The 25089-nt window shown below is 50.7% G+C and overlaps 1 protein-coding gene across 4 annotated transcripts; it reads left to right on the top strand.

Moving 5' to 3' along the window:
• The first annotated feature begins 5297 nt into the window (after nucleotides 1-5297).
• On the top strand, nucleotides 5298-24231 carry Stmn4 (stathmin 4). 4 transcript variants are annotated; one of them, XM_058580424.1, is made up of 8 exons: nucleotides 5298-5453; nucleotides 16495-16584; nucleotides 18191-18286; nucleotides 18850-18930; nucleotides 19347-19555; nucleotides 20868-21059; nucleotides 21731-21784; nucleotides 23610-24231. In XM_058580424.1, the coding sequence occupies exons 2-7, from the start codon at nucleotides 16572-16574 to the stop codon at nucleotides 21749-21751; spliced, it is 612 nt and encodes a 203-aa protein (XP_058436407.1). In that variant the 5' UTR covers nucleotides 5298-5453; nucleotides 16495-16571; the 3' UTR covers nucleotides 21752-21784; nucleotides 23610-24231. The 4 variants fall into 4 exon arrangements, with proteins under 4 accessions (XP_058436407.1, XP_058436408.1, XP_046303813.1 ...); XM_058580425.1 differs by lacking the exon at nucleotides 18850-18930; XM_046447857.2 differs by lacking the exon at nucleotides 21731-21784 and having other exon boundaries at nucleotides 5299-5453.
• Nucleotides 24232-25089: the final 858 nt, after the last annotated feature.

The following is a 25089-nucleotide window of genomic DNA, read 5'->3' as shown; positions in this document are numbered from 1 at the left end:
ATGATTGCTTGCCTGACTCATTTCTGGGGCGGAACCATCTTTGGGTTCCATGAAATAGTCTCGACTCCTTTTTTTACTTTTTCCTTTTTGGTAACTGTCTATATTGAAGTCATCATAGATTCAGAAGGACTTGCAAAGATAGTACAGAGAGGCCCCATGTTCTCTACTCTCAGTTTCCCCCAGGGTTGCAATTGAGGTCACTACAGTACCATGTCAGGACCAGGAGCCCACAGTGGTGGAGTGCGTCCTGGGCCATTTCACGCCCCACACTGATTTGTGTAGACACCGCCACCCTCATGATGCAAAACTGCTCCGCCCAAGAGGATTCCTTTCTCTGATACCTCTTTAGTCACCCTCCACCCCCATTCCTAAGCCCCGATAATTACCAATCTGTTTCTCACCTCTGTCATCTGGTCTTTTTGTGACTGTTCTATCCATGGAATCATATAGTTGTAACCCTTTGAGACAGGCCGTCCTCCCCCCACCCCCAGCATAATTCCCAAAGATCATTCAAGTCACTGCATCAGGAGTCTATTCCTTTTTAACGCCCATCAGTAACTATCCGTGGTGTGGATATACTGGTTTGTGTAGCCGTTCACCTCTTGAGGGCCTTCTTGATGATTTCCTGTTTGGGGCTATGATGAATAAAACTGCTCTAACATTTGTACACAGATTTTTGTGTGAATATGAGTTTTCATTTCCCCGGGAACAATGCTGAGGAGAGCAATTGCCTGGTCCCCTGGTGTTGCGGTTTGGATCTGGGATGTCCTCCAAAACTTCCTGTGTGGTAGGCTTGGTCCCCAGCTGGTGGCATTATTGGAAGGTAGTGGAAATGTTGGGAGGTGGGGCCCAACTGGAAGAGGCAGGTCACCGGGGGCTGCTCTTGAAGGGTGTATTTTGTCCCTGGACCTTACCGCCCACCCCCACTCTGTCTGCTTCCCAGCTGCTGCGGGGAGGTAAGCAGCTCTGCTCCACCCTGGCCCTGCGCCATGATGGTCCACTTCACCCCAGAGACAATGGGGCCAGCCAACCATGGATGGAACCTTTTGAAACCATGAGCCAAAGTAAACCTTTCATTCTTTTAAGTTATCTCAGGTATTTTGTCACTGCAATGAAAAGCTGACAAACACATCTGGTTAGTGTGTGTTAAATCCTTTAAGAAACTGCCAAACTGTTTTCTGGAGTACCATTTTCCATTCCCTCCAGCAACGTCTCACTGATCTAGTTTCTCTGCACGCTCACTAGCATTTGGTGTTGCAACTACTTTTATTTTACTCTTTTAATAAGTATGTTGTGATTGCTCACAGAGACTCACACTTGTATGGCTAGTGTTGTTGAATACCTTCTCATGTGTGTATATGCTATCTGTATATTCTCATTGATAAAACCTCTCTTCATATCCACTGTCCATTTTCTAATAGGATTGTGTATTTTTAAATGTTTTACTGTTAAATTTTAATATAAACTTTTCTTGAAAAAAACAAGTTTGAAATGGGCTTCTGCTACTTGCACGACTGAGACTTATGGGTAGTCTGTGTTGTACTTAATGACAATCACAATAATGGCTGACATTTATTAAGCTTGTAGTTGTGCCAGGCACTGTTCTCTAGTGACATCCAGGTCTTAGCTTACTTGATAAATGTTTTGTTTTTCTAAACAGAGTATATTTTGTTATAAACATTATCTGCCAATACAATTTAGTTTACAAATCTAATCGTTGGCATAAACAAACAGCACGGACAATATACATTGCTTAAATTCTAATTGCATTTATTTGTGTCTCAATTTACTGAGAGAAATGTAAGCCACTGGCGTCACAGGGGCTTCTGAGTCAGTGAAATAAGCATTCATGTTTTAAAAAGTGACGTCATGCGTACATGTTTTTCCTTAGTGTTAAGTAAATTCCTGACAACTATCAGTTCAACTAATTCTACATAAACCCCCCAAACCTTTGTCTCCTCCTAAAGTAAAGGCAGAAAATAAACACCCATTTATGTTATATGTTTTTACAAATCGCATTGGTGCAAGTGATACGGACACACGTGTGTTGATCAGGTCTTCTGAAGTGAGGCAAACACCCCATTTTCTGAGATTTAGAAAGAGGTCAGAGGCTCCATGAACGTTCCCAGGGAGACTACCCAATTGGTCTTCAGTAGAACTACCTGGGTCAAAGGCAGGGGTCCCTTTGGGGACTGAGGTGCTCCTTGTGCCCCAGTGGCTGCAAGTGTGTGATTACAGGGTGATCAGGTCATTGGGCAGCGGTTGCCCTTGGATTCTTGGTTAGAGATAAATGAATCGGGTCCCCACGGTGCAGCCTGGCAGTGTGTGGAGATTCAGGGTCTGAATGCTGTTGCCACAGTGCAGCCTGAGCTGTGAGGAGCTGTGAGAGTCTACGCAGAGGCAGGGGCGTGGATCTGCGTGTCTGGGGGGCCACGCACCTTGACTGAGGTCCAAAGGCTGCACCTAGGGAACCAATCACCACCCCCCCACCCCCGCAACACTGACCATTAAACACCTACCCGCCCCACTCAACACTGACTCGGCAGGTGCAGGGACAGTCTCTGGTCATGTCTTCTTCAGCAAGGCTCCTGGGAGCTTTGAGCACCAAGGTGTGACGAGCTCAGCCCCTGCCCAGCCTCTCCTCCGTCCCTGGTCTCAGTGCCACCCTTCCAAGCTTCCTAGCTTTGACCTTGCTGATTCCTTTGGTCTCTCCTCACCCCTTTTCCTTTGGACTCGATGCCTGTCCCGTTTCCTACTAACTCTGCGCTTTTCTCTCCATCACTGCTGCAGGTGGCTTTGCCTCACCCCAGGAAGCCCCAGGACTCTCCTCCCACTGGGAAGATGTCCAGGCAGTAGCTCTGCCCACCCCTCACTCCCTCTCTTTCCAATATTATTTTCCCTTCTCTGCCCCAACATTCAAATTGAGGCCTCACCTCTTAACAGGTGAGGTTGTTTGCAGAGCGTCTATTTGTTATAAATGGGGTAGATGCTCCCTGTACAGATTGTGTGTGTGTGTGTGTGTGTGTGTGTGTTGCCCACCACAACCTAGCACTCAAACAGCAGCTAGAGAGAAATGGAGCAGCCCTCCCCACTTCTCCTCTTTCCCCCTTGGTCTCTGCTCTCGGGTAGTGACGTCCTGCTCCCCTTCACCCCCACTGTCCCCACCCCACCCTCCTTCCCAGTCAGGATGGGGGGCTCCACCCGGTGCCTCCCTCTCCTGGCAGCAGAGGATCTCTTATTGGCTGCCATCACCATGGCAACCCCCTGTCTCCGCTCCCCCTCCCTCACTTTTCGGAGCCAGCAGATCTGTGGAGTTGCAGCTCCTCAGGGCTGGGAGGAGAGGCAGGTGGGGAAGGAGAGAGGGCTCCTGACAGCCAGGGCAGCCGTACATTTGAGGTTTGCTTGGATTCCAGATTGGCATGCGGTGCGGTGCGGCCTCTATTGCCTCCACACTCTGAAGGAAATGCTTCTGCTACCCTCAGGCGCTTCAGTTCCCTCTGACATGGGCCAGCCTGGCCTGAGGGTCCTGGGTGGTGGCCTGTGACATGCATGGAGAGTGTGTTGTTCAAAGGCACTCCCTGAATGTGGAGCAGAATGACGTCTCTCCTGCTGTCCCTGCAGCCCTGTGGGGGGAGTTCAGGAGAGGACAGCTGCATGCGCTGCAAACCCCAAAGTCAGGCAGGGCTGTCGGTCATTCTGACACCCCCAGGTCCCCTGACAAGCGTCCTTGAGTCCTGATGAGGAGTCGTCTTGGGAGACATATGTCCATGTGGGTCCCCCTGCAGAAGCCCGCAGGGCCTGGGCCCCAGCTGTGGGAAGCAGGTCCTCTACATTCAGCAGGCCACCTTCAGATCCTCGACAGTGCTGTTGTAGTTAGAAAAAGGATGTCAAAGCATGGGCTGAGTTCAAGGTAACCTTTAATCATTATGTGCAGTCTCAGTGACCAGAGGTGTGGTGGTCGAGGGTGAGAATGATGACATTGACGGGAGGTGATGTCATACCGAGGTGAGATGATGTCATACTGAGGTGAGGTGATGTCATTCTGAAACACACTGCACAGGGATGATCCTCAAAGTCATCAAGTCATGTGCAAGAATCCCAACACAAAAGGACAAACACTACATGATGTCACTTGTATGATATACTTAGAATCAGGCAAATTAATAGAGATGGAAAGTAGATCAGAGGTTAGGGAGAAAGGGGCGGTTTTAATGGTTACAGATGAATGTCAGGGAGATGAAAAACTTCGGGAGATGGTTGGTGACAGTCACACAACACTGATTGTATATAGTGCCACTGAATGTATGGGATACTTAACAATGTCAGTGGGCTGGGATGTGGCTCAGTGGTACAGGGCTCGCCTAGCATGTGCAAGGCCCTGGGTTTGATTCCCCACACTGGAAAAAGGGCAAAACTTATGTTTTGAATGTTTTGCCACAATTAAAAGTGAGTCCTTCCCGAGAAAACTGAGTGAGGAAGGTTGGGTGGTGGAAAGCGAGGATGGTCACATGGAGGCGCCCCCAGGAGGAGTCCTGCTCTGCAGGGCACCTCAACCCTCCTGCTTCACCTGTCCTCTCCTGCCCACAGGCTGACAGTGAGCAGCTGAGCCTCCTTCATCAGGGGCTCCCTGGGTTCCCCGAGGGCACGGAAGGCACTGTAGATGACCCATCCCCTCCCCCCAGGATCCCACCACATTTAGGAACCTCTAGGGTAAAGATTAGTCTGGGCTCCTACCTGTGGCTCCCTCTAGTAGACCCAGGCTGGTCCTGTGGGCTGTGAGGACCCACTGGTCCCGGGCAAATGCCCCAACACAGATGTGGCCGACACCTCCTGAGGGCCGCCAGGGGGAAGCCCTGCTCTCCTGGGACCCCTGCATGAAGCCCTTGCCAGCTCCACCCTGGGCTCTCTGCAGCCCCTTCCCACCTTGTGAGTCGCTGTCCTAACCCACCAGCCTTCTGACCGAGCTGGAAACAGGCATCAAGCCTTTTGGGAAGCTATTTTTAGGGTTCATCTGTTCTATCTTGTTGCTTCTCTAGATTCCATATTCTCTCACCCCCAGATTTGAAGGAGCTAAAGATTCCCAAAATCATTCATGGTTCCCCCAGTGTGCAGGCTGTGCCTCCCCCCCCACCTTCCCCCTACCACTCCCTCCCTTCCCTCTCGCCACCCTCACTCTCTGCCTCCCCGGCTCCACGGGCAGTGGGGAAAGCAGCCCTTTGTCTGACATCATCTCCCACTCCCTGGCCTGCTAAGAGTTACTCGCTCAGGCAATCCCCGCTCCACCAGAGGAGACTGTCCAATTGCCAAGCAACCTACTGCTGGCCAATCAGAGAGCTCGGAGGTGATGTCATGGCAAGAGGCGAGCAGTGGTGCTGATGTTGAGAGAAGCCCAGGGTACCACTAATTGAGGGAGTGAGGAGAGAGCAGCTCGCTTGCTTCTAACTGGACTGCAGGTAAGAAGACATGAGATGCAAAGGGTCGGAGGTTTTCAAACAAAAGAAAGAAGCAAAACAGCAGCCACGGAGAGGAGGGGCGGAGGGTCCGGGCCCTTTGTGTTGCCTTTGGTTTCACTCAGTCATTTAAACTTTGTCAAGCCTTGGGGGAAGCAGGGCGAGGCAGGGGATGGTGCTTGGCGAGGGGCAGGGGCCAGGGTGGGATCCTCACTTTTGTTCCAGAGCTCCGGAGAGAGGCAGTGTCGGAGGGAGGTCCCTGGTGAGTTATTTTTTGCGTAAAAATGTTTTGTTGCTGAGGGAGAAAGGGTTGGCTTGGAACCTGGTTTCCCCTGGAACTGATTCTGACCCGAAGACCCCTTTCAAGCCTGAAGCTGCCCTGTGTTTGACAGTTTCGGCTTTCCTGGTCTTTCTTTCCCTTTTCATCCTTCTCCTTGTCTCTCCACCCCCTTACTTTCTCCTCCTGATCCTAAGGATGCAATGAGATCATCCCCTCTGCTTCGCCCCGCCCCACCCTGAGGTCAACCTGATCCTACCTGGCGGGGCCAGCGGGCTCAAAGTCTGAGGCTGCAGGAGCACAGGCCTGCCACGCCCTGGTCCTCCCTCCTCACTCAGACCCCCACCCTTCCAGGAGTTTAGGCATTTTCCTTTTCTCATGCCCGGGACCGGGACCTGGAGCTTTGATGTCCAGTGGCCGGCTCGGTCCCACGTGGTGGCCATGTCTTTGTTTTATTTCTCCCAGGAAGATGCCATCAGGTGTGGGGGAGCCTCATTGTCCTGAAGCTGGGCAGGTCTCCAGGGAGTCTTAGGGGGTAGGTCAGACATGTTCGGGGTGCCCTTGTCTGCATAGCCCAGGCAGGGATGCCCCTGTGTCCCAGGGACAAGAGAACACTACTGGGGGGTGCTGGAAGTGGCCTGCTGGAGCCCTGAGGGGTGGGTGGGTGGGAAGGTCGGAGGGAATGTGGGGGAATCTGTCTCCATGGAGGCTGAGGCCCCCTCTAGGGGGAGGAGAGCTCTCCCACGGGCGGGTGCCAGGGGGAATGAGATCATACATCAGATGTGGAGATGATCATAGTGCTGGAGGGGAAGGAAGGCAGAAGGGGCAGTTCTGATCTGTGGCTCCACAGAAGTGAACCGGAGCCTCCCAGAGCCCTGTCCTCTCCTGTAGCTCACGGAGCCCCTGCCTTGCTGTTAGGAACAGTGCTTCCAGCCCTCTCCGAGGCTGCCTAGCTCCTGCCAGCTCTTCCCAGACCTCTTGTTATCCCCAGCTCCGCCCAGCCACACCTGCAGCTTTGGAGTGAGCAAGGTTCTTTAACTGCTCGATGCTTCACCAGAGAGCATGCTTCCTTGTAGGAAGTGAGTTTCCCTCACTGAAGGCATTCAAGAAGAAGGGGGATGACCACCAGCAGACAGGCATTAGAGGAGGCTTCTGCGTTGCCCTGGAGATAGGTTTAGTCTTCCTCACTACAGACTAAGACCTGTTTAGTAGATTATGAAATGAATTTTGTGGATTATAACCAGTATGTCTTTTAATAATATGAGATAAGGTAGAATTGAAAAAATTTAGAACACAGCCAATATAATGGGTAAATTATGTTTTCTGTGCCTTTTTACTTAGGAATGCAGTTTCAGTTATGTGTGTATTTGTGAGTACACGTGTATGTGTCCAATCAGGATGTACACTGTATGTTGTACACTATATGTGCTCATTGGCAGATACAAAATGAGTGCCTGAAAGTTACAGTTCATTCCAAGTGTTATTTTAAATGGGAGACTGTTTCTTTCGTGAGATACTGTGTTCTAAAGGTTTGTCTAGCATGTTCCCCCAGAGTCCAGTGTTTAGCAGACATACAGCAGTGCCCTCTTATCCATGGTTTTGTTTTTCTCTGTTTCAGTTACTTGTGGGCAACTAAGTCCAAAAATGTTAAGTGGGAAATTCCAGAAATAAGCCATTTGCAAGTTTTAACTTACTTTTATCAGTATATTATGGTAATTACTCTCTTTTATTACTAGCTATTGTTGTTAATCTCTTGCTGTGACTTATTTATAAATGAAGCCTTATCATAGGTATGTATGTAGAGGAGAAAACAGTATATCCTGGATTTCAGGCACCTGTGGGATATCTTGGAATGTGACTCCATGGGTGAGCAGGACTCTGGGTTTTACTGTTGGTGGAGGGGTAGGGGTGTTCCTCACATTTTTGCTTGGATGAGTGGTTCATATCTAGATTCCATCTTGGCTCCATGAAAGAGATCTGAGGAACAGGTGAGACTGGCCACCTTCCCTCTTTTGACCAGGCAGTTTAAACCAAGTGCCTTCTCCAGGAGGAAAGAGGGTTGATTGACAGTATTTAAAACAGAGCAACACAGATTGCCAAATGGGGATCTAATAAGATAGTGAAACAGGAAAGAAGGACACAGGGCAAAGAAAGCAGGACAGGTGAGGAGGGGAGGGGTCAGAGTCCACTTTCAATTGACCACGCAAGAAGAACAGGAATGTTCAGATCTGTTGTTGTTGATTTTACATATAGGATTTCAAATTATCAAGATCATAACCAAAGAAAAGACTAAGTTTTCCAGAACACTTAAGATCCTGACTTCTATGTCCCTTTTTACAGTTTTATATTATTTCCTGCTTACCCGAGGACTTTCATTGGAGACAGAATTCCTAGAAAGTTTGAAGAAATGACTCTTCTTTTTTTTTTTTTTTTGGAAGAAGCATAGAAATTTGGGTGGAATTATGTAATGGGGAAAAATGCAATTTTTATATTGCTTATTAGAGGACCGAACTCTTTGTTAGCTTGAGAAATGAACATGCATCATGCATTACCTGGTTTGCTTATTAAATTAGCATTTGTTATATTCAGAAATGTAACAGTGTGGGAAAGGTTGCTTTTTCTATTTTTGTTTGAGAATGATCAAGGACCCGCCCCCCCCTCCAAAAAATCACCCTTCCCATTTATAGTCCCAATAGGAAGGTAGGAGGATCCACAGATACATGCACCCCACACATATTCCTCTCCCACCTGCCCCCACTCACATGTACATACCTACCTTTCTCCCCCACCAAAGCCCAAAGCTTTTTGCTCCTTTGCGTTAGAGCTGTGTGCCCTGCCTGCTTTGGGTCCTGCTGTCAGAGATGAGAGGGAGAAGAACAAGACAGATCAAAAGGGGCGGTGGCTGGCCTGGTTTATAACAGGGCACTGGCAAATCTAGAGTTCATAGAACAAGCTGGAGAATGTGAATCTGGGGGAAGGAGGACGGGAAGTGTGCTGGGAGTCGGTGGGTCCCTGGGCAGGGGGGGGGGTGGTCTGTGCTCGAAATCCAGACCAGAAAAGGGAGCAAAGTGCAAAGTGCAGAGTGCATACGTGAGAACAAGCGGACAGACAGCATCCAAGGCTAACTGCTCCCTGCACACACATAGGGACTGACAACCCAGGGTCAGGGCTGCCTGCCACTTACCTTCAGCATCTCAGACACAGACACTCCCAAGAAACATACCATGAGGGCTTTCTGGAGAAAATTACTCCAAGAAGTACTGTAAATAGTCAAAAATGATCAGATTAAAAAAAATGAATTCAAAAAGGACATATAATGGTCATGAACAACCAGAACAATAGCCTTTATAGACGTCTAATTATAGTAAGCGTATTTACAAAGCCGAATGCAAAAAATGTCAAATATCTTGGGCTAGGGATATGTTGAGTAAGGTGATCATGTAGTCTTACTACTTTGCATAGTGCATACAGTAGATTTTCAAAAAAATATTTGTTGAGTGAATAACATTAAAAAAAAAAAGAAATCGATAATGACAATCCAAAACTGAAAAATCCAGATCATTCTGACAGAGCCAGGTTTGTAGAGAGAGGAAGTAAAATTTTGTTAAATCTCTTATCTCACACAAAGAAAATCAGTGGACACCATTTTATACTTATACTTAACTTGTATACTTACAGTTGTAAGTGATATCCATTTAAAGTTAAAATTAAAGTAATGTTAAAAAATAAGCGCTGGATAAGAATGAAAGAACAAAGAAATAAAAATGATGTTGCAAAAGATAAGGGGCTTCTTTCCGTGTAGTTTAATTTGGGCTGGAAGTAGGACTCTGCTCCTTGGGCCTCAGACAGGCACTAGATTTCCTAGACCCTTTGTCTCTTCATCTGAGAAGAGATGGGAAATAAAAATCTAGAGATCCCTGTGACTCCTTCCATCTGTGGGACTGCAGAATGGGCAAAGAACTTGACCCTCTGGGGATGTCGACAAGTTCTCTTGCTTTTTCTGTCCAGATACGAAAATGACTCAATTTATTATGCTTGATAGGTTAGGTGTAGGCTTTCAAATGGGGACTGTCTGAGGCCATAGCTGAACCCAAGGACAGCTTAATGGTAAGAATTTTAAGCATGAGGTCACCCAGGATAGGGAGGCAATTTGGAGATAGTCAACTTCAACCATGTGCCATGGGCAGCTGTCCTTGCTCCCATGTAGGGACAGGGCTGGATTTGAGAACAGCATGGAGCTTTGTCAGGAACAGCATGAAATTTGATGTAAAAAGATTCTGGTTCAAATTATGCCTATCCCTTCCTCCTTGTCCCACTTCAGGGAAACAAAGTTGCTAAACTGACCATCTGGAAAATGGGTCTAATCATATCCATTTCATAGGTTTCAGGGAGAGTGAATGGTAAAATGTATACACATGGATTACAATAATGCAAACATAATAGGCACAGGAAAAAATAAGGAAATGCTGAGAGTGTAAACTCACTAGAGTGCAAATACTTATTTTCTTTTCTCTGTCACATAGATCTTTCCGACATTCAGGGCTAGTATGTTTGCAATTGAAGCAGTTTGTGTAAGATGCATGAGCACATGTGCACCGGGAAGCTCCTGGTCAACCATGGTGCACTGTCAAACATCCATGTCGTTGTCAGGAGTGAAATTACAGAGCTTGCTTCAGGTGCTAGTGCCTGAGACTACTCCTGACTCTGGAACCCCACCCAGAGCCTGACTCACAAACCCAATTCTCTGCCTGTCCTGAATAAAAATTTACACCCTGAACTTGACTTCTGCCATGCTGAATCTCTTGTGTATATTGAATAGGAGATTAAAAAATAGCCTGGGAAGTCCCATCACTGTGGATTATTTGGGGCTGTCTAATGGCTTCCTCTCAGCATAGCCATTAGAACCTTGAGGGCCTCCTCAGACCTAGGCCTCCAGAGTTCTGCTGTCACCAGCAGGTCATTCCTAGAACACAATTATGCTGCATTCTGAAGCTCTCGACCATCCGCGTCTCCTCTTGAAGCCCTGAAAAGCAAACCTAAGGGGAGTTTTGATACTACCAGTCCCCAAAGCCAGTGAATCACACACCATTCTGTCTGCCAGCCCCCTCTATGACTCACTTGTCCCTAAATGGTCTTTACTCTAATCCCCTCCTTCTTCCTTGATGACATGGTCCACAGTATTGCAGAGGACCCTGCTGAAGACCTGCAGAGCACCTGTAGAACTCCCTAAGATTCCCCACCTGGGGTTATTCTGGGACTTAACAGAGGACTTGGTATGGAATTCAATATTTAATAAATAGTGTGGAAAGACTGAAAACCACACTCATGAAAAAATAATTTAACTCCTTTTGATTTTAAACTCAAATAAGACACATGCTGCGCACAGAGCCCCTGGTCAGTGTGAAGTAAGCTAAGTTACTGTTCTGAGATGGTACAATTCCAGTCCAATGTGAAGACATGTGACGCTGAGGTCACTTACGCAGCTAATACCAGGTGAACACAGAACTTGACCAGGACTCCTAAGAGGCCGGTCCAGTGCACAGCTGGAAGAAGCCCTTCCCACTCTGCCTGTGGCTGGAGGACCTGGCTCAGCCTTCATGGTTCCCCCACCATGAAGCTGCTGTACCAATTCTGTGCCAGAGTTCCTATATTTGGCCTCCAGGACCCTTGCCAAGGAGAGCTCTACTCAAACCATTTGGGCATCCATTAGCTGCTTATCCCTCAAAAATAGTCCGCGTGGGCCTGGACGCATCCTGAGAGTGCTATTTGGGCATTTCTTAAGAGTGACAAGAACAGTGCGGCTCACTGTGCCACGTGGGCAGTCAGAGCACCTGGGAGGCTGTGTGCACGCTGTGGGGTGGCGGCGCCAGGTGGTGCCTGAGCACTCAGCACTCTCCTCTGCCTGCTCCTGATACTACCCGCCTTGTAGAAAGCCGGGGAGCATGGTCCTGCTGACGCTCCCTGTAGCATCCTGTCCGCATGCCCACCTTCTCATTGGATGCTGCTCTGCTGGCCCCGGGGTGGCTGTTCCTCTCATCCAGCCTGGTGTTTGGAGGGGAGAAGGGGCCAGTGTGAAGAAGAAAGGTGCCAATGCTGGAGTCCAGATGCTTGGGCTCCTGACCTTTCTCTGCCAGCAACTTGCTGTGTGACCTCTGGACCTGTGTCCCCAGAGGAAGTCACTGGCATTTCTGATGGGGTATTTTTCCTGCATGGAATTGTTGTGTGTGATACAGGACATTTAGCCTACCTGGGCCTGTTGTGTCTCATTGCGTGCTCATCAGAAAGTCTGTCCTGTTCCCCAGGATTGAGATAGCTCCTCCCGGAGAGTCCCCCTTTCTGTGATCACGCATCTGTTTGGTGATTTCCTCACCTCTGACACTCTGGTGTTCAAGGGAAATTGGGGATACTGATATTTCACCTTAGGCATCTTCTCCTCCCTACCATCCCTCCATGAGATCCCTCTCATCAACATCTTCCCTGATTCTAGGGCTTCCCCAGCAACCATGCCCTCTCCCATTCAAAACTCACCCCTCTGAGTCTGAGGCCTCGTGGCTGACTCTGCTTGGTGGGATGATCACTCACCAATTTATGTACTGGTGAAGCTAATGGCTCATTCCACCCATAAAAACGCACACTCACTTGCTTTTCCAGGCACAGGGGATGCCTGGAAAAATCTCCTTGTGCCTGTACTTGAACCTGCTTAGAAGCTGGAGCTGGGGAAGTGTATGGGTGAGTCTGTAGGTGGGAGAGCAGTGCTGGGTGGGATGGAAATGACAGCCCAGGCGGGTCCCCAGCCTGCCTGGACAAAACACTGCCAGCCTTCCCCTCCTAATCTTTTCCCCAAGCCGACACTGCTGCTAAATCTCCTTGTGCCTGTACTTGAACCTGTGCACAGAGCAGGCTTCCGGAGGGAACACACACAGACTCAAATCCCAACTCTGCTTCTTACTGTCTGTGTGACTTGGTATCCTTTACCCAACTGTGCAGAGCTGCCATTTCCTCATTATCAAAAATAAATTAGATACGCCTTTGCTTTTCCTGGTACAAAGTAGATGCTGAAGAAATGGCAGCCGTTGTTATTGCTGTCCCCTTAAGCCTCACCACCGCCCTCTCCTCTCATTCAAAGGACACCAAAGCCTTTCTAACTGAATACAAGATACAGACTCCTTCGCTGGTGTGGAGGCCTCTGTGGGTTCCCTGTCCTATTCTAGTGTTTAGTCCCAGTGTACTTTGCATCAACCCAGTGGGTCCCCTCTGTTCTGAATAAACCCAGTCCACCACTCATCTCACTGTCCAGATGCAAAGTCAGTTCACCACCCTAGGCATTTCACCTCAGTGGCATGATGGCCCCTCGTCACCTGGGGTAAGGCCGCACTGGCATCTGGGCCAGCTGAAGCTGAAGTCCTCTCCCACCTGCTGTGCGGATCCATGCCCAGCCCCACAGGGGCCTCTTGACTGACCGGTCGGTGTTCCTACAAAGTGCTTGGGAGCATGCACCAGCCTGTGTTTTGCTGTGGCATGACATGGCATGACTGTTGAACCGCCTGTGCAAGATGACACTTAGGTCACACCAGCAGGCCGAGCGCTGGGGAGGCTGCTGTCCTGGCTCCACTGACCGCTGATGCCAGAGGCTAACTAGGGTGCCGCCAGGCTCCTCTCAGGCCGGGTGCTCCTTGGCACTGCTGTGCGCTCCAGGAGGTCTTGCCTACCCTCTGCCCCCGTGTCTTCTGTGTCCTTCCTCAGAGCATCCCATGTGCAGCAGATCTTTCAGATCTTGGCTGAAATAGAAATGGTGTAGCAATTAGCAGGAGGATTTTTAAGGGTCCCGTGTACCCTGAGATTCTTGTACACAGATCCTCTTGAGGAACAAATCAGACCAGGTACAAATGCTGGTTGCTGAGATACGGTGGAAGAATCATCGTGACTTTGGCTCCTGGTTTTGTTATTTACTGAGGGTACTGGTTTCCTAGGGCTGGAGCACCTTACCACAAAACAGTGGTGAGGATTCCAAACTCAAGGTGCCAGCAGGCTACGCTTGCTCCAGGGTTCTAGGGAGGATCCTTCCCCGCCTCTTCCAGCTTATGGTCACCCTGGGCATTCCTTGGCTTGAGGCTTCTTCTCTCCAATCTCTGCCTCCATTTTTGTATGGCTTCTCTGTGTATCACTCATAAGGACTTGCCATTGAACTTAAGGCCCACTTGGGTTATCAGAGATGATCTCATTTTGGGATCTTTAATGACATCTGAGGAAATCCTTTTTTTCCAAATAAGACCAAACCACATTCACAGTCATTAGGATTAAGATGTCGATGTATCTTACTCAACTCTCTCTACTGAATGGAAATGTCACTTGGCCTCTCTGACCCTCAGTTTCTTCATTCATAATATGCAGATAGCATTCCTACTTCACCACACAGTTATGAAAACTAAAGTAAAAGAGTGTGTATGTAGCAAATATTCTATGAGTACCTTTTTTATCATGCAGGTTCTGATCCCATGGTCATCACCAATTCCTTGACCATGCACACTGCTGCTCACCTGTGTGACATCTCTGTTCCCTCCCTGACATTCTCTATGTTCCCCGGACTCCTAGCACAGTAGCTTCCATGTAGACTGTGCTTAAATACATAGCACATTTAAAAGTGAATCCATAGCCCTAGGCCAGACTGGCTTTCCCTGAGTCCTCAGGAGCATGGAGGAAGCAGTAGTGAGAATCTAGCTCCTCCCCTGGCCACTAGGGAGGAACTTAGAAGTCACAAGATGGGGATGCTCGACGTGGCTCTGCCACCTCAGAGCTGTGTGACCTTAGTCTAGCATCTTCACTTCTTTGAGCCCCAGGTTCCTCTTCTGAAAGTGGAGCTGATGGTGTCTCTCTTGTGGGCCTGGCTCTGGCTCAGTGAAGCGCAGCTGGGATGCTGTGGGTGCAAAGTGCTCCCTGAGCACAGCCTCATCCTCATTCCGGCTTGGGCCAAGGGCTACATCCTCTGACTCCAAGTGCTTGCCCCTGCTCAGCTCCCCTTCTTTCTTCAGGTGGGCTTCTCTGCCTCCTCCTCCATTTCTGATCCATCACCCAGGTTAAGGTCCGAGGCCGCTGCTCTCCTGGCAAGAGCTTCCTCACTCAGCCCATCGCCTTCAGAAAGCCAGGCCCTGAGCAGATTGTGCAGGCTGCAGACTCTTGACTGCGGACTTCACATCCAGGCACTAGGCCTGCCTCCCCGCTCGGGTCCCCCTGGCACCATCAGGACCAGCCTGATACCAGAGAAAGAAGGTCCATTGTGTGGCACGGGAGAGGCCTGGCAGGGGCCTCTGGACCCAGCACAATGAGGAGACAGGAGACCGAGTATTCGTGGGCAGCTAGATCTAGGTCAAGTCTGCGCGCTCTCTAGTCACACAGACCCTCTGAGCCTCGTTCTCCTCTCCTGAGAATGGAGACGACAGTCTTTGCAGGGCTGTGGGGAGGACCACCCTGACGCAGAGGGAAGGCCCCTGACATCCATGACGCATTCTGTGGGCTGCTGCAGGGCGGAGGCTTTTCTCATCTAATTGGTACAACTCTGTGCAGAATGAAGGTCAGAAAAGCAAGGTTCGGACCTGTGACACGACTAGCCAAGAGCTGACATCTGCAATCCGCTCTGCACTGGTCTAGCTCTTACCCCAGAGCTGGCCCTGCCACTCCCACGAGCTCGGATCCCGGCCCCTAGTGGGAAGGCACCTTGGCTCTTGGAGGAAAGGGGCTCCAGTTTGGCCCCAGTGTCACTTAGCCACGTGAGGACGTGGGCAGGCAGCCTGCTGGCTCGGGCCACCTTCCACTGGCAGAGCGACCAGTACCTGTGGTCAAAGATGGAGCGGCCTGGGTGGCAGCACTCTGCAGAGCTGCCATTCGTGTCTTGAGTGAGCTCCAGGCAGTGCCTTCGCTGCTCCTCCCACCTCCTTTCCTGTCCCGCCTCCTTCTCACCTTCTGCTCCAGCACCAACCAGCTCAAGGGAGCCCCAGAACACTGAGCTTTTTCACCCTGACCCTGGCCTGAGCAGTTCTCTGGCAGAATGCCCTCTTCGCCAGATTCTGACCTGTCCCTTATGCTCTGTCCAGGGTCCCTCCCTGGCTCCCCTGGCCTCATGCTGAGTAGGGAGCCCCATCTTTGGCTCCCACAAAGCCCCCACAAGTCCACTTTTGTCTCTGCATCAACCAAGTGTGATGACACTGGGCCTTGATCCTTCTCTTTTCGTGGCCCAGGGGTGTTTTTTCGTGGGGTCAGGGAGGGCCTGGGCCAGTGGTTCTTGGAGGGCGGGCAAGAGAGAGGCCATCTTGAAAAGGTTTTGACACCTCTGTCCAATTCCCTCTCATCCCGTGTCGGAGCTGGCTGGAGACAGGTGGGGTGTGGAGACAGAAGTTCAGAGGGGTGGTTATTTTTCAAAATACCTCTAGGCAATTCCTACTGGAGACTGGCCTCTCACCACCATCTTTGCCTTGGGAAGGCCACTGAGCTGCCCAGGGAGACAGAGGAACACCCCTTGTTCACAGGGGTTTGGGAAACTCAAGTTCGCACTCAAGCCTCGAGACAAGGAAGCCCACGGCGACACTGGCATGAGTGCTTGAACCTGACCCAGTGATGCGGAAGAGGGTGGGTGTTTGGGGAAGTGAGAGCTGGTGGAAAGAGGGCCTAGAGGTGAGAGCAAGTGCAGTACCCCCGAGGTTCCTGTGCAGTTGTATAGAGACCCTCCTCAGGCTGATCATCTATCAGTGGTAAACTATTTCTTTTTTGTTTCAGGGTTTGACCGTGTCCTGAGCTGGTGAGAGACGCCTTCTGTGACTTTCAGTCAGATCAGCCACCAGATCCCAGCAAAAATGACCCTCGCAGGTAGGTCCCCACATGGCCCGGAAGCATGGGCTATTCCTCTGCACATAATGATTTATGGATGCACAGAGACGTGTCTACTTGAAGGGCCAAGTAGAATCTGACCCCAAAGTTAAGCAGAAAAGGAGACACACGTAATATGAAAAGAGGCCTTCAAGTTCTGAAAAGTAATGCAGGCCAACGCCATCATCTGAACTCGGCTGCCAGCTAACCCACCACCCCACTAGTGGGAAACTAAAAATGTATTGCCCAGCTGTGCCATCTTCCAAATCAGTGATTTTTTAAAAAATTATTTATTTATTTGTGTGTGTGTGTGTGTGTGTGTGTGGTATTGAAGACTGAATCCAGGGTGTTGTGTCACTGCTACATATCCAGCCCCTTTTTAATATTCTATTTTGAGGCAAGATCTCACAAACTTGCCAAGGGTGGCCTTGAACTTGTGATTTTCTGGCCTTAGCCTCTGAAGTCGCTGGGATTACCGAACACGCACCAGTACACCTGGCCCCAAAGTAATGACTTTGAAAGTGAATAAAAATAAGTGCAATTAGAGTTTTTTGGCCACCCCCCCTCTCCCTCTAGTAACAATTTCTTCTTGTGCAAACATTCTGCCTCTGTGCTTTTAGCAGGTCTAACCACAGGCCTGGGAAGAGAGCACAGGGGTAGAGCATGCAGATGCCTCCCATGAGGAGGAAGGGCTTTTCTTTCTCGTCCCAGCCTTTGCCCCACCGTGGTGGCTCCTGACCCTCTCAGTCCCCGGGTGGTGGGTGGGATCATCACTGAAGTTTTTCTTCCTTTTGCTCATCGGTGTATTTTTTCTTTTAAAGTTTTTCAAATGCCCATGTGGTATTTCTGCAGTCACTTATGTTTTCAATGGTGAAAGAAAACGAGGGAAGAGCACTTGGCTCTGTGCTGGGCAGGCTGCTGCTGAGAAGGCCTGAGAATGCCAGGCACAAAAGCATGTCCACTAGCTCCAGGGAAGTGGGGAGGGACGGACAGGGGTCACCCCTGCGGCCCGGGCGGCTCTGAACTGTGACCTCCAAACACAGAGGGAGTTGTTGGTGGTGGAGATACACTCCTGCCTCATGGACACCAGCCACGCTGGCTTTGGCCTCTGTGCTGGGAAGGTCAGGAGGAGCAGCCCCACTTAGCACCCAGCAAAGGTGTGGAGCAGAGGGACAGTGAAGACTCCCTGTCCTGTCTTCTTCTCCACCCTTTGTGTGGCACTACCCAGTGCTTCTGGTAGAATGGAGCATGGATTTCCTACATCCCAGTGCCAAAGAAGTGGCCCATCCAGGGTGGGCGTGGGGAGACAGAAAGCTGGGTCCCGGGGTCAAGCTGGGGCTGGTGGTGGTGCTTGGGGTCTATACCTGAGGGTGCCTGGCATTTGGTGCTAGGAGGGGAGAAATACTGGAGGACAGATGGGGCCACTGGGTGCTCTGGAGGGGGACAGATGAGGGGCTGAATCACACGCCAGAATCCTAAAGAGGTGGCTCCAGATGTGGGAGGAGTGGATGCAGGTGGCTTGGGTGAACTCCAGGCCAACTCATGGGGACGTGGGTCTCTGAGGCCAGCCAGGGTCCCCAACTTCACCTGCCGGATGTTTCCGCAGCCTACAAGGAGAAGATGAAGGAGCTCCCACTGGTGTCCCTGTTCTGCTCCTGCTTCCTGGCTGACCCTCTGAATAAGTCATCTTACAAATATGAAGGTCAGTGAGGACTCAGTTGGGGAAGAAAGGAGTAGAGGCTCCCTCCTGTGCATGGGGGTGCAGTCCTCAGCCCCCTTTTCATGAAATTCTCCTTGCCGTGCACATGCTCCTACCCAGAGTGCCAGGGTCCAAGCTGCAGGGGTCCAGCCTGGGGCACTAGATGGCAGCTGGGCTCTGAATCAGGCCCTCCCTAGAGCACTCCCTCTTAGCTTTACCTTTGTTCATTTCTTGAACAAACAACGCCAAGGGGAACCAGGCAGAGAGTCCACCCTCGGGAACAAACCAGAAGGGAAGAGGGGACACGGGGTGGTTGAGGGGTCTCCTAGGGAAGGAGGAGATGTCCAAGGGTCTAGACGTGGGAAGAGGGCTTCCTGCCTGGGCTGTGTGGCTGTACTGCTCGGGGCCAGTGTCAGAGATGGTTCCCAGACACTGGAGGTCCAGGGTCTCCTGCTGGGTGTGGGGGACAGGTCACCTCCTATTTCCTGTTGAGAGGAAGGGGTGGGGTTGGCCTGGCAGTAGGAGACGGCGGGTTTGGATGACCTGGGATTGTCTTTTCTGTCTAGGCTGGTGTGGGAGACAGTGTAGGAGGAAAGGTCAAAGCCAGCGGAAAGACAGTGCTGACTGGACAGAAAGAAGAGAACAGGGTAGGAGGAGTCAGGGTCCACAGCCCAGCGGTCAGTGGGTAGCGGGACGAGGAGGGGCCTGGGGGGGCAGTGGGTAAAATGCACCACTGTCTGTCACCAGCAAGGACAATGGGCGCAAGAGCTAACCCTCGGAGGAGGCTGGTGGTAGAGGCAGAAGCCAAGGCAGCTGCTGTTGCTGTGGCTGGTGTCAGACATCACATGTCCCCAGGGCCCTACTTGAGGAGCCTGGGGCCTCACTGTGGCTATGGACCTTGGGCCCTATCAGCCCTCTGACCTTAGGTAGCAGTGCTCAGGACAGAACCAGGCCCCTGGCCACTGGTTTGCCATGGGGACCCAGCTCTCCCGGTCCGTGTGCATGCTTCAGGGGGGCCCAGCCTTTCTTGAGCAGGTAAGCAGCCCTCGCTCTCATCCTGCAGCAGACACAGTGGACCTGAACTGGTGCGTCATCTCGGACATGGAAGTCATTGAACTGAACAAATGCACCTCGGGCCAGTCCTTTGAGGTCATCCTGAAGCCACCTTCCTTTGATGGGGTGCCCGAGTTCAATGCCTCCCTTCCCCGGCGGCGAGACCCATCACTGGAAGAGATCCAGAAGAAACTAGAAGCGGCCGAGGAACGAAGGAAGGTAAGTGCTCCCCTTTCTTTCTTTGCTCCATCTTAGCATGGGCAGGAGGGAGCTGGAGAAGACGGGTGGTGGCCCTGAGCTGGGGTAAGGTCATATCTAGACAGGGCCTCCCGGGGACAGGGCAGAGGAAGAGGCTCCAATAAGGGAAAGAAAAAAGTGAGGGCTCCCGTCCTGCAGGAGCTCACAGCTTGGTTAGGAGGACAACGCACTGTGCCACTTGTCTCCCAGAGGTGGCCTTATATGAGTGACAAGAGTAACACAGTAAAAAATGTTAGGGATTTAAGGTAAGAATTTCTTCACTGGGAGGGAGGGGACAAGGCCATGGTACCTTTCCTCAGTAGGCCTTCTGGGTTCCCTATTGATGCTCATGGCTCAACTCTGATGCCATCTTGGTATAAGCTCTTCTTCATCCTTCAGCAGAAAACAATCCTTTCCTCTTTGGAACTCCTGGGGCACTTCCTCTCCACTCTTAAAGGCTCTTCTCACGTTAGTCTGAGTTTTATTTATGTATTTTTTAAATGTTTAATTTGTTCTAATTAGTTGTCCATGACAGTAGTATGTACTTTGATACATCATATATAATGGAGTATAATTTCTCATGTACATGATGTAGACTCACACTGGTCATATAGTTATATATGTACGTAGGGTGATAATGTCTGATTCATTCTATTTTCTTTCTTACCCCCATACCCCCTCCTCTCTCTTCATTCCCCTATACATAATCTAAAATAACTCTATTCTTTCTTAACCCCCTCATTGTGAATTAGCATCTGCATATCAGAGAAAACATTCGGCTTTTGATTTTTTGGGGATTGGCTTATTTCGCTTAGCACTTATTTCGCTTATTCTCCAGCTCCACCCATTCACCTGCAAATGCCATAATCTCATTTTTCTTTAAGGCTGAGTAATATTCCATTGTATATATACACCATATTTTTTTAACCCATTATCTGTTGAAGGGTACCTAGGTGGTATTTCTTATTTCTAATAGACCTTTTCTTTCTTTCCTAGTGTGCTAGAATAATACCTGGAACTTAGTATGAGATCATCTAGTGTTTGTGAATTAATTAATTCATATGATGGTGGTGATGGTCCTGAGGATATTTAGAACAAAGCTGAGAAACATCAAGGGCTGTGGGAAGCTTTGCAGGTGGTGGGAGGGTGCGGGAAGGTCCCTGCTTCCTGCTCACAGGTGGGAAAGCAAGCTCAGTGAGGCAGGCATGTGTCCTGAGTGCTGAACTCTTAATCCAAGGCGGTGAAGTCTGGATTTTACCCTGAAGGGCCTTTCTCTCCCTTTGTGCTTCCTCAGTACCAGGAAGCTGAACTCCTGAAGCACCTAGCAGAGAAACGAGAGCATGAGCGAGAGGTGATCCAAAAAGCCATTGAGGAAAACAACAACTTCATCAAGATGGCGAAGGAAAAACTGGCCCAGAAGATGGAATCCAATAAGGAGAACCGGGAGGCCCACCTTGCCGCCATGTTGGAACGGCTGCAAGAGAAGGTAAATGGTCCTGGATTCCAAAGGAGGCTCCTGGGGTGCTCTGCCTTCCTTCCACGGCAAGTGTATTTGGGCCTACATATGTTTCAGGAGGAAGCAGCCTCAGCAGGAATGAAAATAGTTCTGTTAGGCAGGATCCTTAGAGCTCCAATGGGATGCTTTGGAAAGTTACAGGCAAGAAACACAAACCAAGCTCTGGGTTTCCTCAGGGGATTTTCTGCAATAACACAAATAAAAATTCTCATTGTCTTAGGGACCTTGTATCCTTCATTAAATGGAGAAAGCTTGTTTAAGGCAAGGGAGTAGGGACAGACACATGGCTGTGCATTCCGGGCTTCATCCTTGAATGAACTGATCTAATGAAAGTTGCTGACTCTGAAGTCCAAGGTAGGACAAGCTGAGTCGCCCATTGAGCAGGAAACAATTCTCTCCAGACCTTTCGATGTGGACCAAGTGAGTCTCAGGTTCTTTCCACGAGGATGCTATTTGTCCATAAACCAAACGGTGTCACCTGAATATGAGAAATGTGAGAGACTGGGGTTGGTCCCCCGTGTCAGCAGGATAACAGCCTGTGCTGCGCTGGAGAACATGCTGGCCTCATTTCCTGAGTCTCAAGGCCGCCCCAGTTTCTCCTGCAGCTCCTGGGAAGCTCCAGCTCTGTGTTTTATTTCCAGGAGCCGCCTGCTGCCCGGTGACTCCCGGGACCCGATCGGTGGCCTCGTCCCATGGTGAGCAGCGTGGTCCCCACTCCTTCCCGCCCATCCACCTAGAAACTGTACTGGAAAGATCTGGTTTCTTCTCCAGGGATATGTACGTTGTGCAGGCCCTGGCTCTGGTCAGCACGTGCCAGCCCCTCACTCTGATGCTCTCCTATGAGGGGCAGCAAGTACCCTGTGGGCGGGAAGCAATCTGGGTCTGATTTCAGGCTTCCCCAATTAATAAGGGGTGACTCGAGACAAACTCTGGAAGAAAAAATAAAAATCTGCAGTCAGAATAGGAGGGGGCATGGGCTCAGAGGCCAAGTCCAAAACAAATAATTGAGGCTGGTCCCGTGATAGAGAGTTTGAGAGACTGTTTGCAAACACTTCTGTCTCATTATACTACTGTCCTCCCAAGTCCACGGTGGTAAGCAGAACAGGCATTATCCTTGAGGCAGATGAGCAAACCAGTCAGAGTCAGATGACTTGCGCTGGGTGACACAGCTAACACGGGTAGAGTTGGGACTAGAAGCCAGTGCTTCGGCTCTGGGTCCAGGTGGCTCTTTGCTTGCCTGTGTTAGGGAGAAGAGCCCACCATTGTGTCACTAGGCTTTCGTCACTGAGAGGGCCTTTGGAGACAAGGAAAGGGAGGCTGGAAACCCAGGGTCCGGGAGCTCACCTGAGAAGCAATTGGAAAGGTTCACACTGGGGAACATGAGCTGTGGAGGTAAGGTAGACTCCAGGCAGCAAGGTGCCAGCACAGACATTTGAGAGGGCACCTTTCTCTGGGACCTTGATCCCACTCACCTTTTTTCACTGGAGGAGACAGCAGGTGGGGAGGGAAAACCTTCTGGGCCAGTCTTTGGGTCACCAATGGTCTACACCGGAATTATTTGGTGCAAAGTTTAAAACTACACATACTTGGACCCTGCCACAGACCTACTACCATGGCTTTCTAGGGTTGGTCTCTGGGGACCACAGAGGCTCCCAGGTGATGCTGCTGACACATGGCGGAGCTTGAGAACCACTGCTTAAGCTACACTGCTCTCTGCCTCCAACCCATGGGAAGTTCCAGGGCCTCTCTAGGGACAGAGCTCTAGATTAAGGTCTAGCTTGGGAGCCTGGGCTGCCTCAGTGGGTCTACTTCAGGTCAATTCTGCCATTTGAAAGTGATTATACCAGGGACTGGAAAGGGGGTCATTTACCCAGCACCTGCCAAAGGCAGGACGCAGCCCTGCAGGTGGACGCTGCCATCACAGAGCTCCGGAGGTGCCAGAGCCGCCCTCCAGGCCCCTCCCTGATCAGAGAACGTGGCCCACCTGGAGGAGTCGGCTGAGGCCACGCAGCCTGACATGCAGCTGGCCACGCAGCTGGTGGACCGCAGAGGGCGGGGCCTGCCTTTGGGCTGGATTTCAAATGAAGGCTCTCTTACCCTAAGTGTAAGAAAGCCGGCGGAGAGGCGGAGGGGTGTGGGCAATAAGCGCTAAGGGGATGGACCAGGAATTCAGGCAGGTGTCTGTCGCAGGCTGGTGACTTGTAGGTGGGGCTTGCTCTGCTGCGGGCTCCTCCCGCACAAGCTACCCCAGCGGCTCCTGTAGTAAGTCAAGCCAAGCCTCCAGTCCAGCTGTCACAGTAGCCAGAGGAGGGGGAAGAGGCTGGGGGCCCTGCGGGAGGCTGGGACCCACCAGTCCCTGGGCTCACTCACCTGCCGCCTTCTGCCCCTCCCAGGACGCCTCGGCTGACACTGCTCCGCTGTTCCTGATGGCCGTCCTTGGCTGCCCTTCTCTCTCCCCTCTGCCTTCCTTTAGGCCCGGGCAGCCTGTGTGACCTGCCCTGTCCCTCCCTTTCTTCCCAGGACAAGCACGCGGAGGAGGTGCGGAAAAACAAGGAGCTGAAGGAAGAGGCCTCCAGGTAAAGCCCAGAGGCCAACGAAGTTTCCAGGACAGCCGGACAGTCCGCAGCTCGGTCCAGCAGCCTCGCCCGCCGGCTGCTCTCCCAGCGCTGGGGTTTGGGGGGAGGGGGGTGGCCCAGGGGCGTTTCCTCTGCTTTTGGTGTTTGTACATGTAAAGAATTGACCAGTGAAGCCATCCTATTTGTTTCTGGGGAACAATGATGGGGTGGGAGAGGGGAGAGAAGGAGAGTTTGGAAAAGGAGAAGAAGTCACGGACATTGCGACAGTACCCACTGCAGACTCAGCCGACCAAGGCCTCCGATTTTCACAGCTCTGCCTGGAAGAGCAGCCTCCAGGCACCGTGCTGAGGGAAGATGAGAACCCGGGGCAGTGGAAGTTCAGGGTGAATGATGGGCAGAGTCCTGAGGGGCCGTGGCTGCAGGGCCCACAGGATAAGAGCCCAGCCAGAGCAGTGCAAGGCAGACATGCCGCTCTGCCTAGCAGCAGGAGGAATGAGGTGCGTGTGTGTGTGTGTGTGTGTGTGTTAACCGTCATCTTTTGATCATCATGACCAATGAAACATTTACTACAAGTCTCCAGTTCTTTATTTCCTGAATTTGTTTTTTTGGGTGACTGGTAGAATGTTCTAGAAATTTATCCGCCTCCCATCTGATAGCAGGTGTCTCTTAATTTTGCCATCCGTGTATCTGAGGTGCTGGGAGAGGTTGGTTAAATTATGCTGGCCTTTGGCATAATTGAAAGGTTTGCTTTTCCCTTCTTTTAAACCCTCTCTGTGGGTTGTTCCTTACTGGATTGAGTGTAATGAATTGATAAGAAAAGAAACCCAATCTTCCTTTCTATGGACTGACATTCTAATATGGTCCCCAGGATTCAATGTAAGAAAGAAGTTGCCTTAATCTGTTAGGCTGCTTTAACAAAATACCTTAGTCTGGGTCCTTTATAAAGGAAAGAGATTTATTGCTCACACTTCTGGAGTCTGGGAGGTCCAAGATCATCTGGTCAAAGCTGCTCTCCGCTCAGTCCTCATATGGCAAAAGGGTAAAATGAGGGTGAAGCCCTCATGAGCTCATCACCTCCTGAAGGTCCTACCTCTTAATACTATTGCATGGGGGGTAGGTTTCGACATAGGAATTTGGGGGAAACCTCAACAGTCAGACCCTGGCAGAAGTCCTTCTCACCCTGGGAGCTTTGGGATTCTCAGTGAATCACAAAATGTGAGCAAGAAAATAAAGTGTTTGCTAGTGGAAGGCAGAAGGAGCCATTCAGTACCAGCAGTCATGTTCTCCAGGACCAGCACCAAGGCTGGAAACAGAAGCCCCTCTCATTCCTCCCCTGCAAACAGGAGCAGGAGGGCAGTCTGCCTGACCCCGGGCCCAGGGCATCGCTACACCCTGCCCTGCACACTGTGGAGTTTTGTACAGCT

The sequence above is a fragment of the Marmota monax genome, unplaced genomic scaffold (genome assembly GCF_021218885.2).
Source record: "Marmota monax isolate L192 unplaced genomic scaffold, Marmota_monax_Labrador192_F-V1.1 WCK01_AAM20220418_F8-fsc00040, whole genome shotgun sequence".
Lineage (NCBI taxonomy): Eukaryota > Metazoa > Chordata > Mammalia > Rodentia > Sciuridae > Marmota > Marmota monax.
This window is presented reverse-complemented; position numbering and strand designations above follow the sequence as displayed.

Bases quoted from the DNA above. Each gene is read 5' to 3' on its own strand.
- Stmn4 (XM_046447857.2), top strand. The intron at 18,287-18,849 runs GTCAGTGAGGAC...TTTTCTGTCTAG, and splicing joins GTCATCTTACAAATATGAAG to GCTGGTGTGGGAGACAGTGT. The intron at 18,931-19,346 runs GTAGGAGGAGTC...CTCATCCTGCAG, and splicing joins GACAGAAAGAAGAGAACAGG to CAGACACAGTGGACCTGAAC.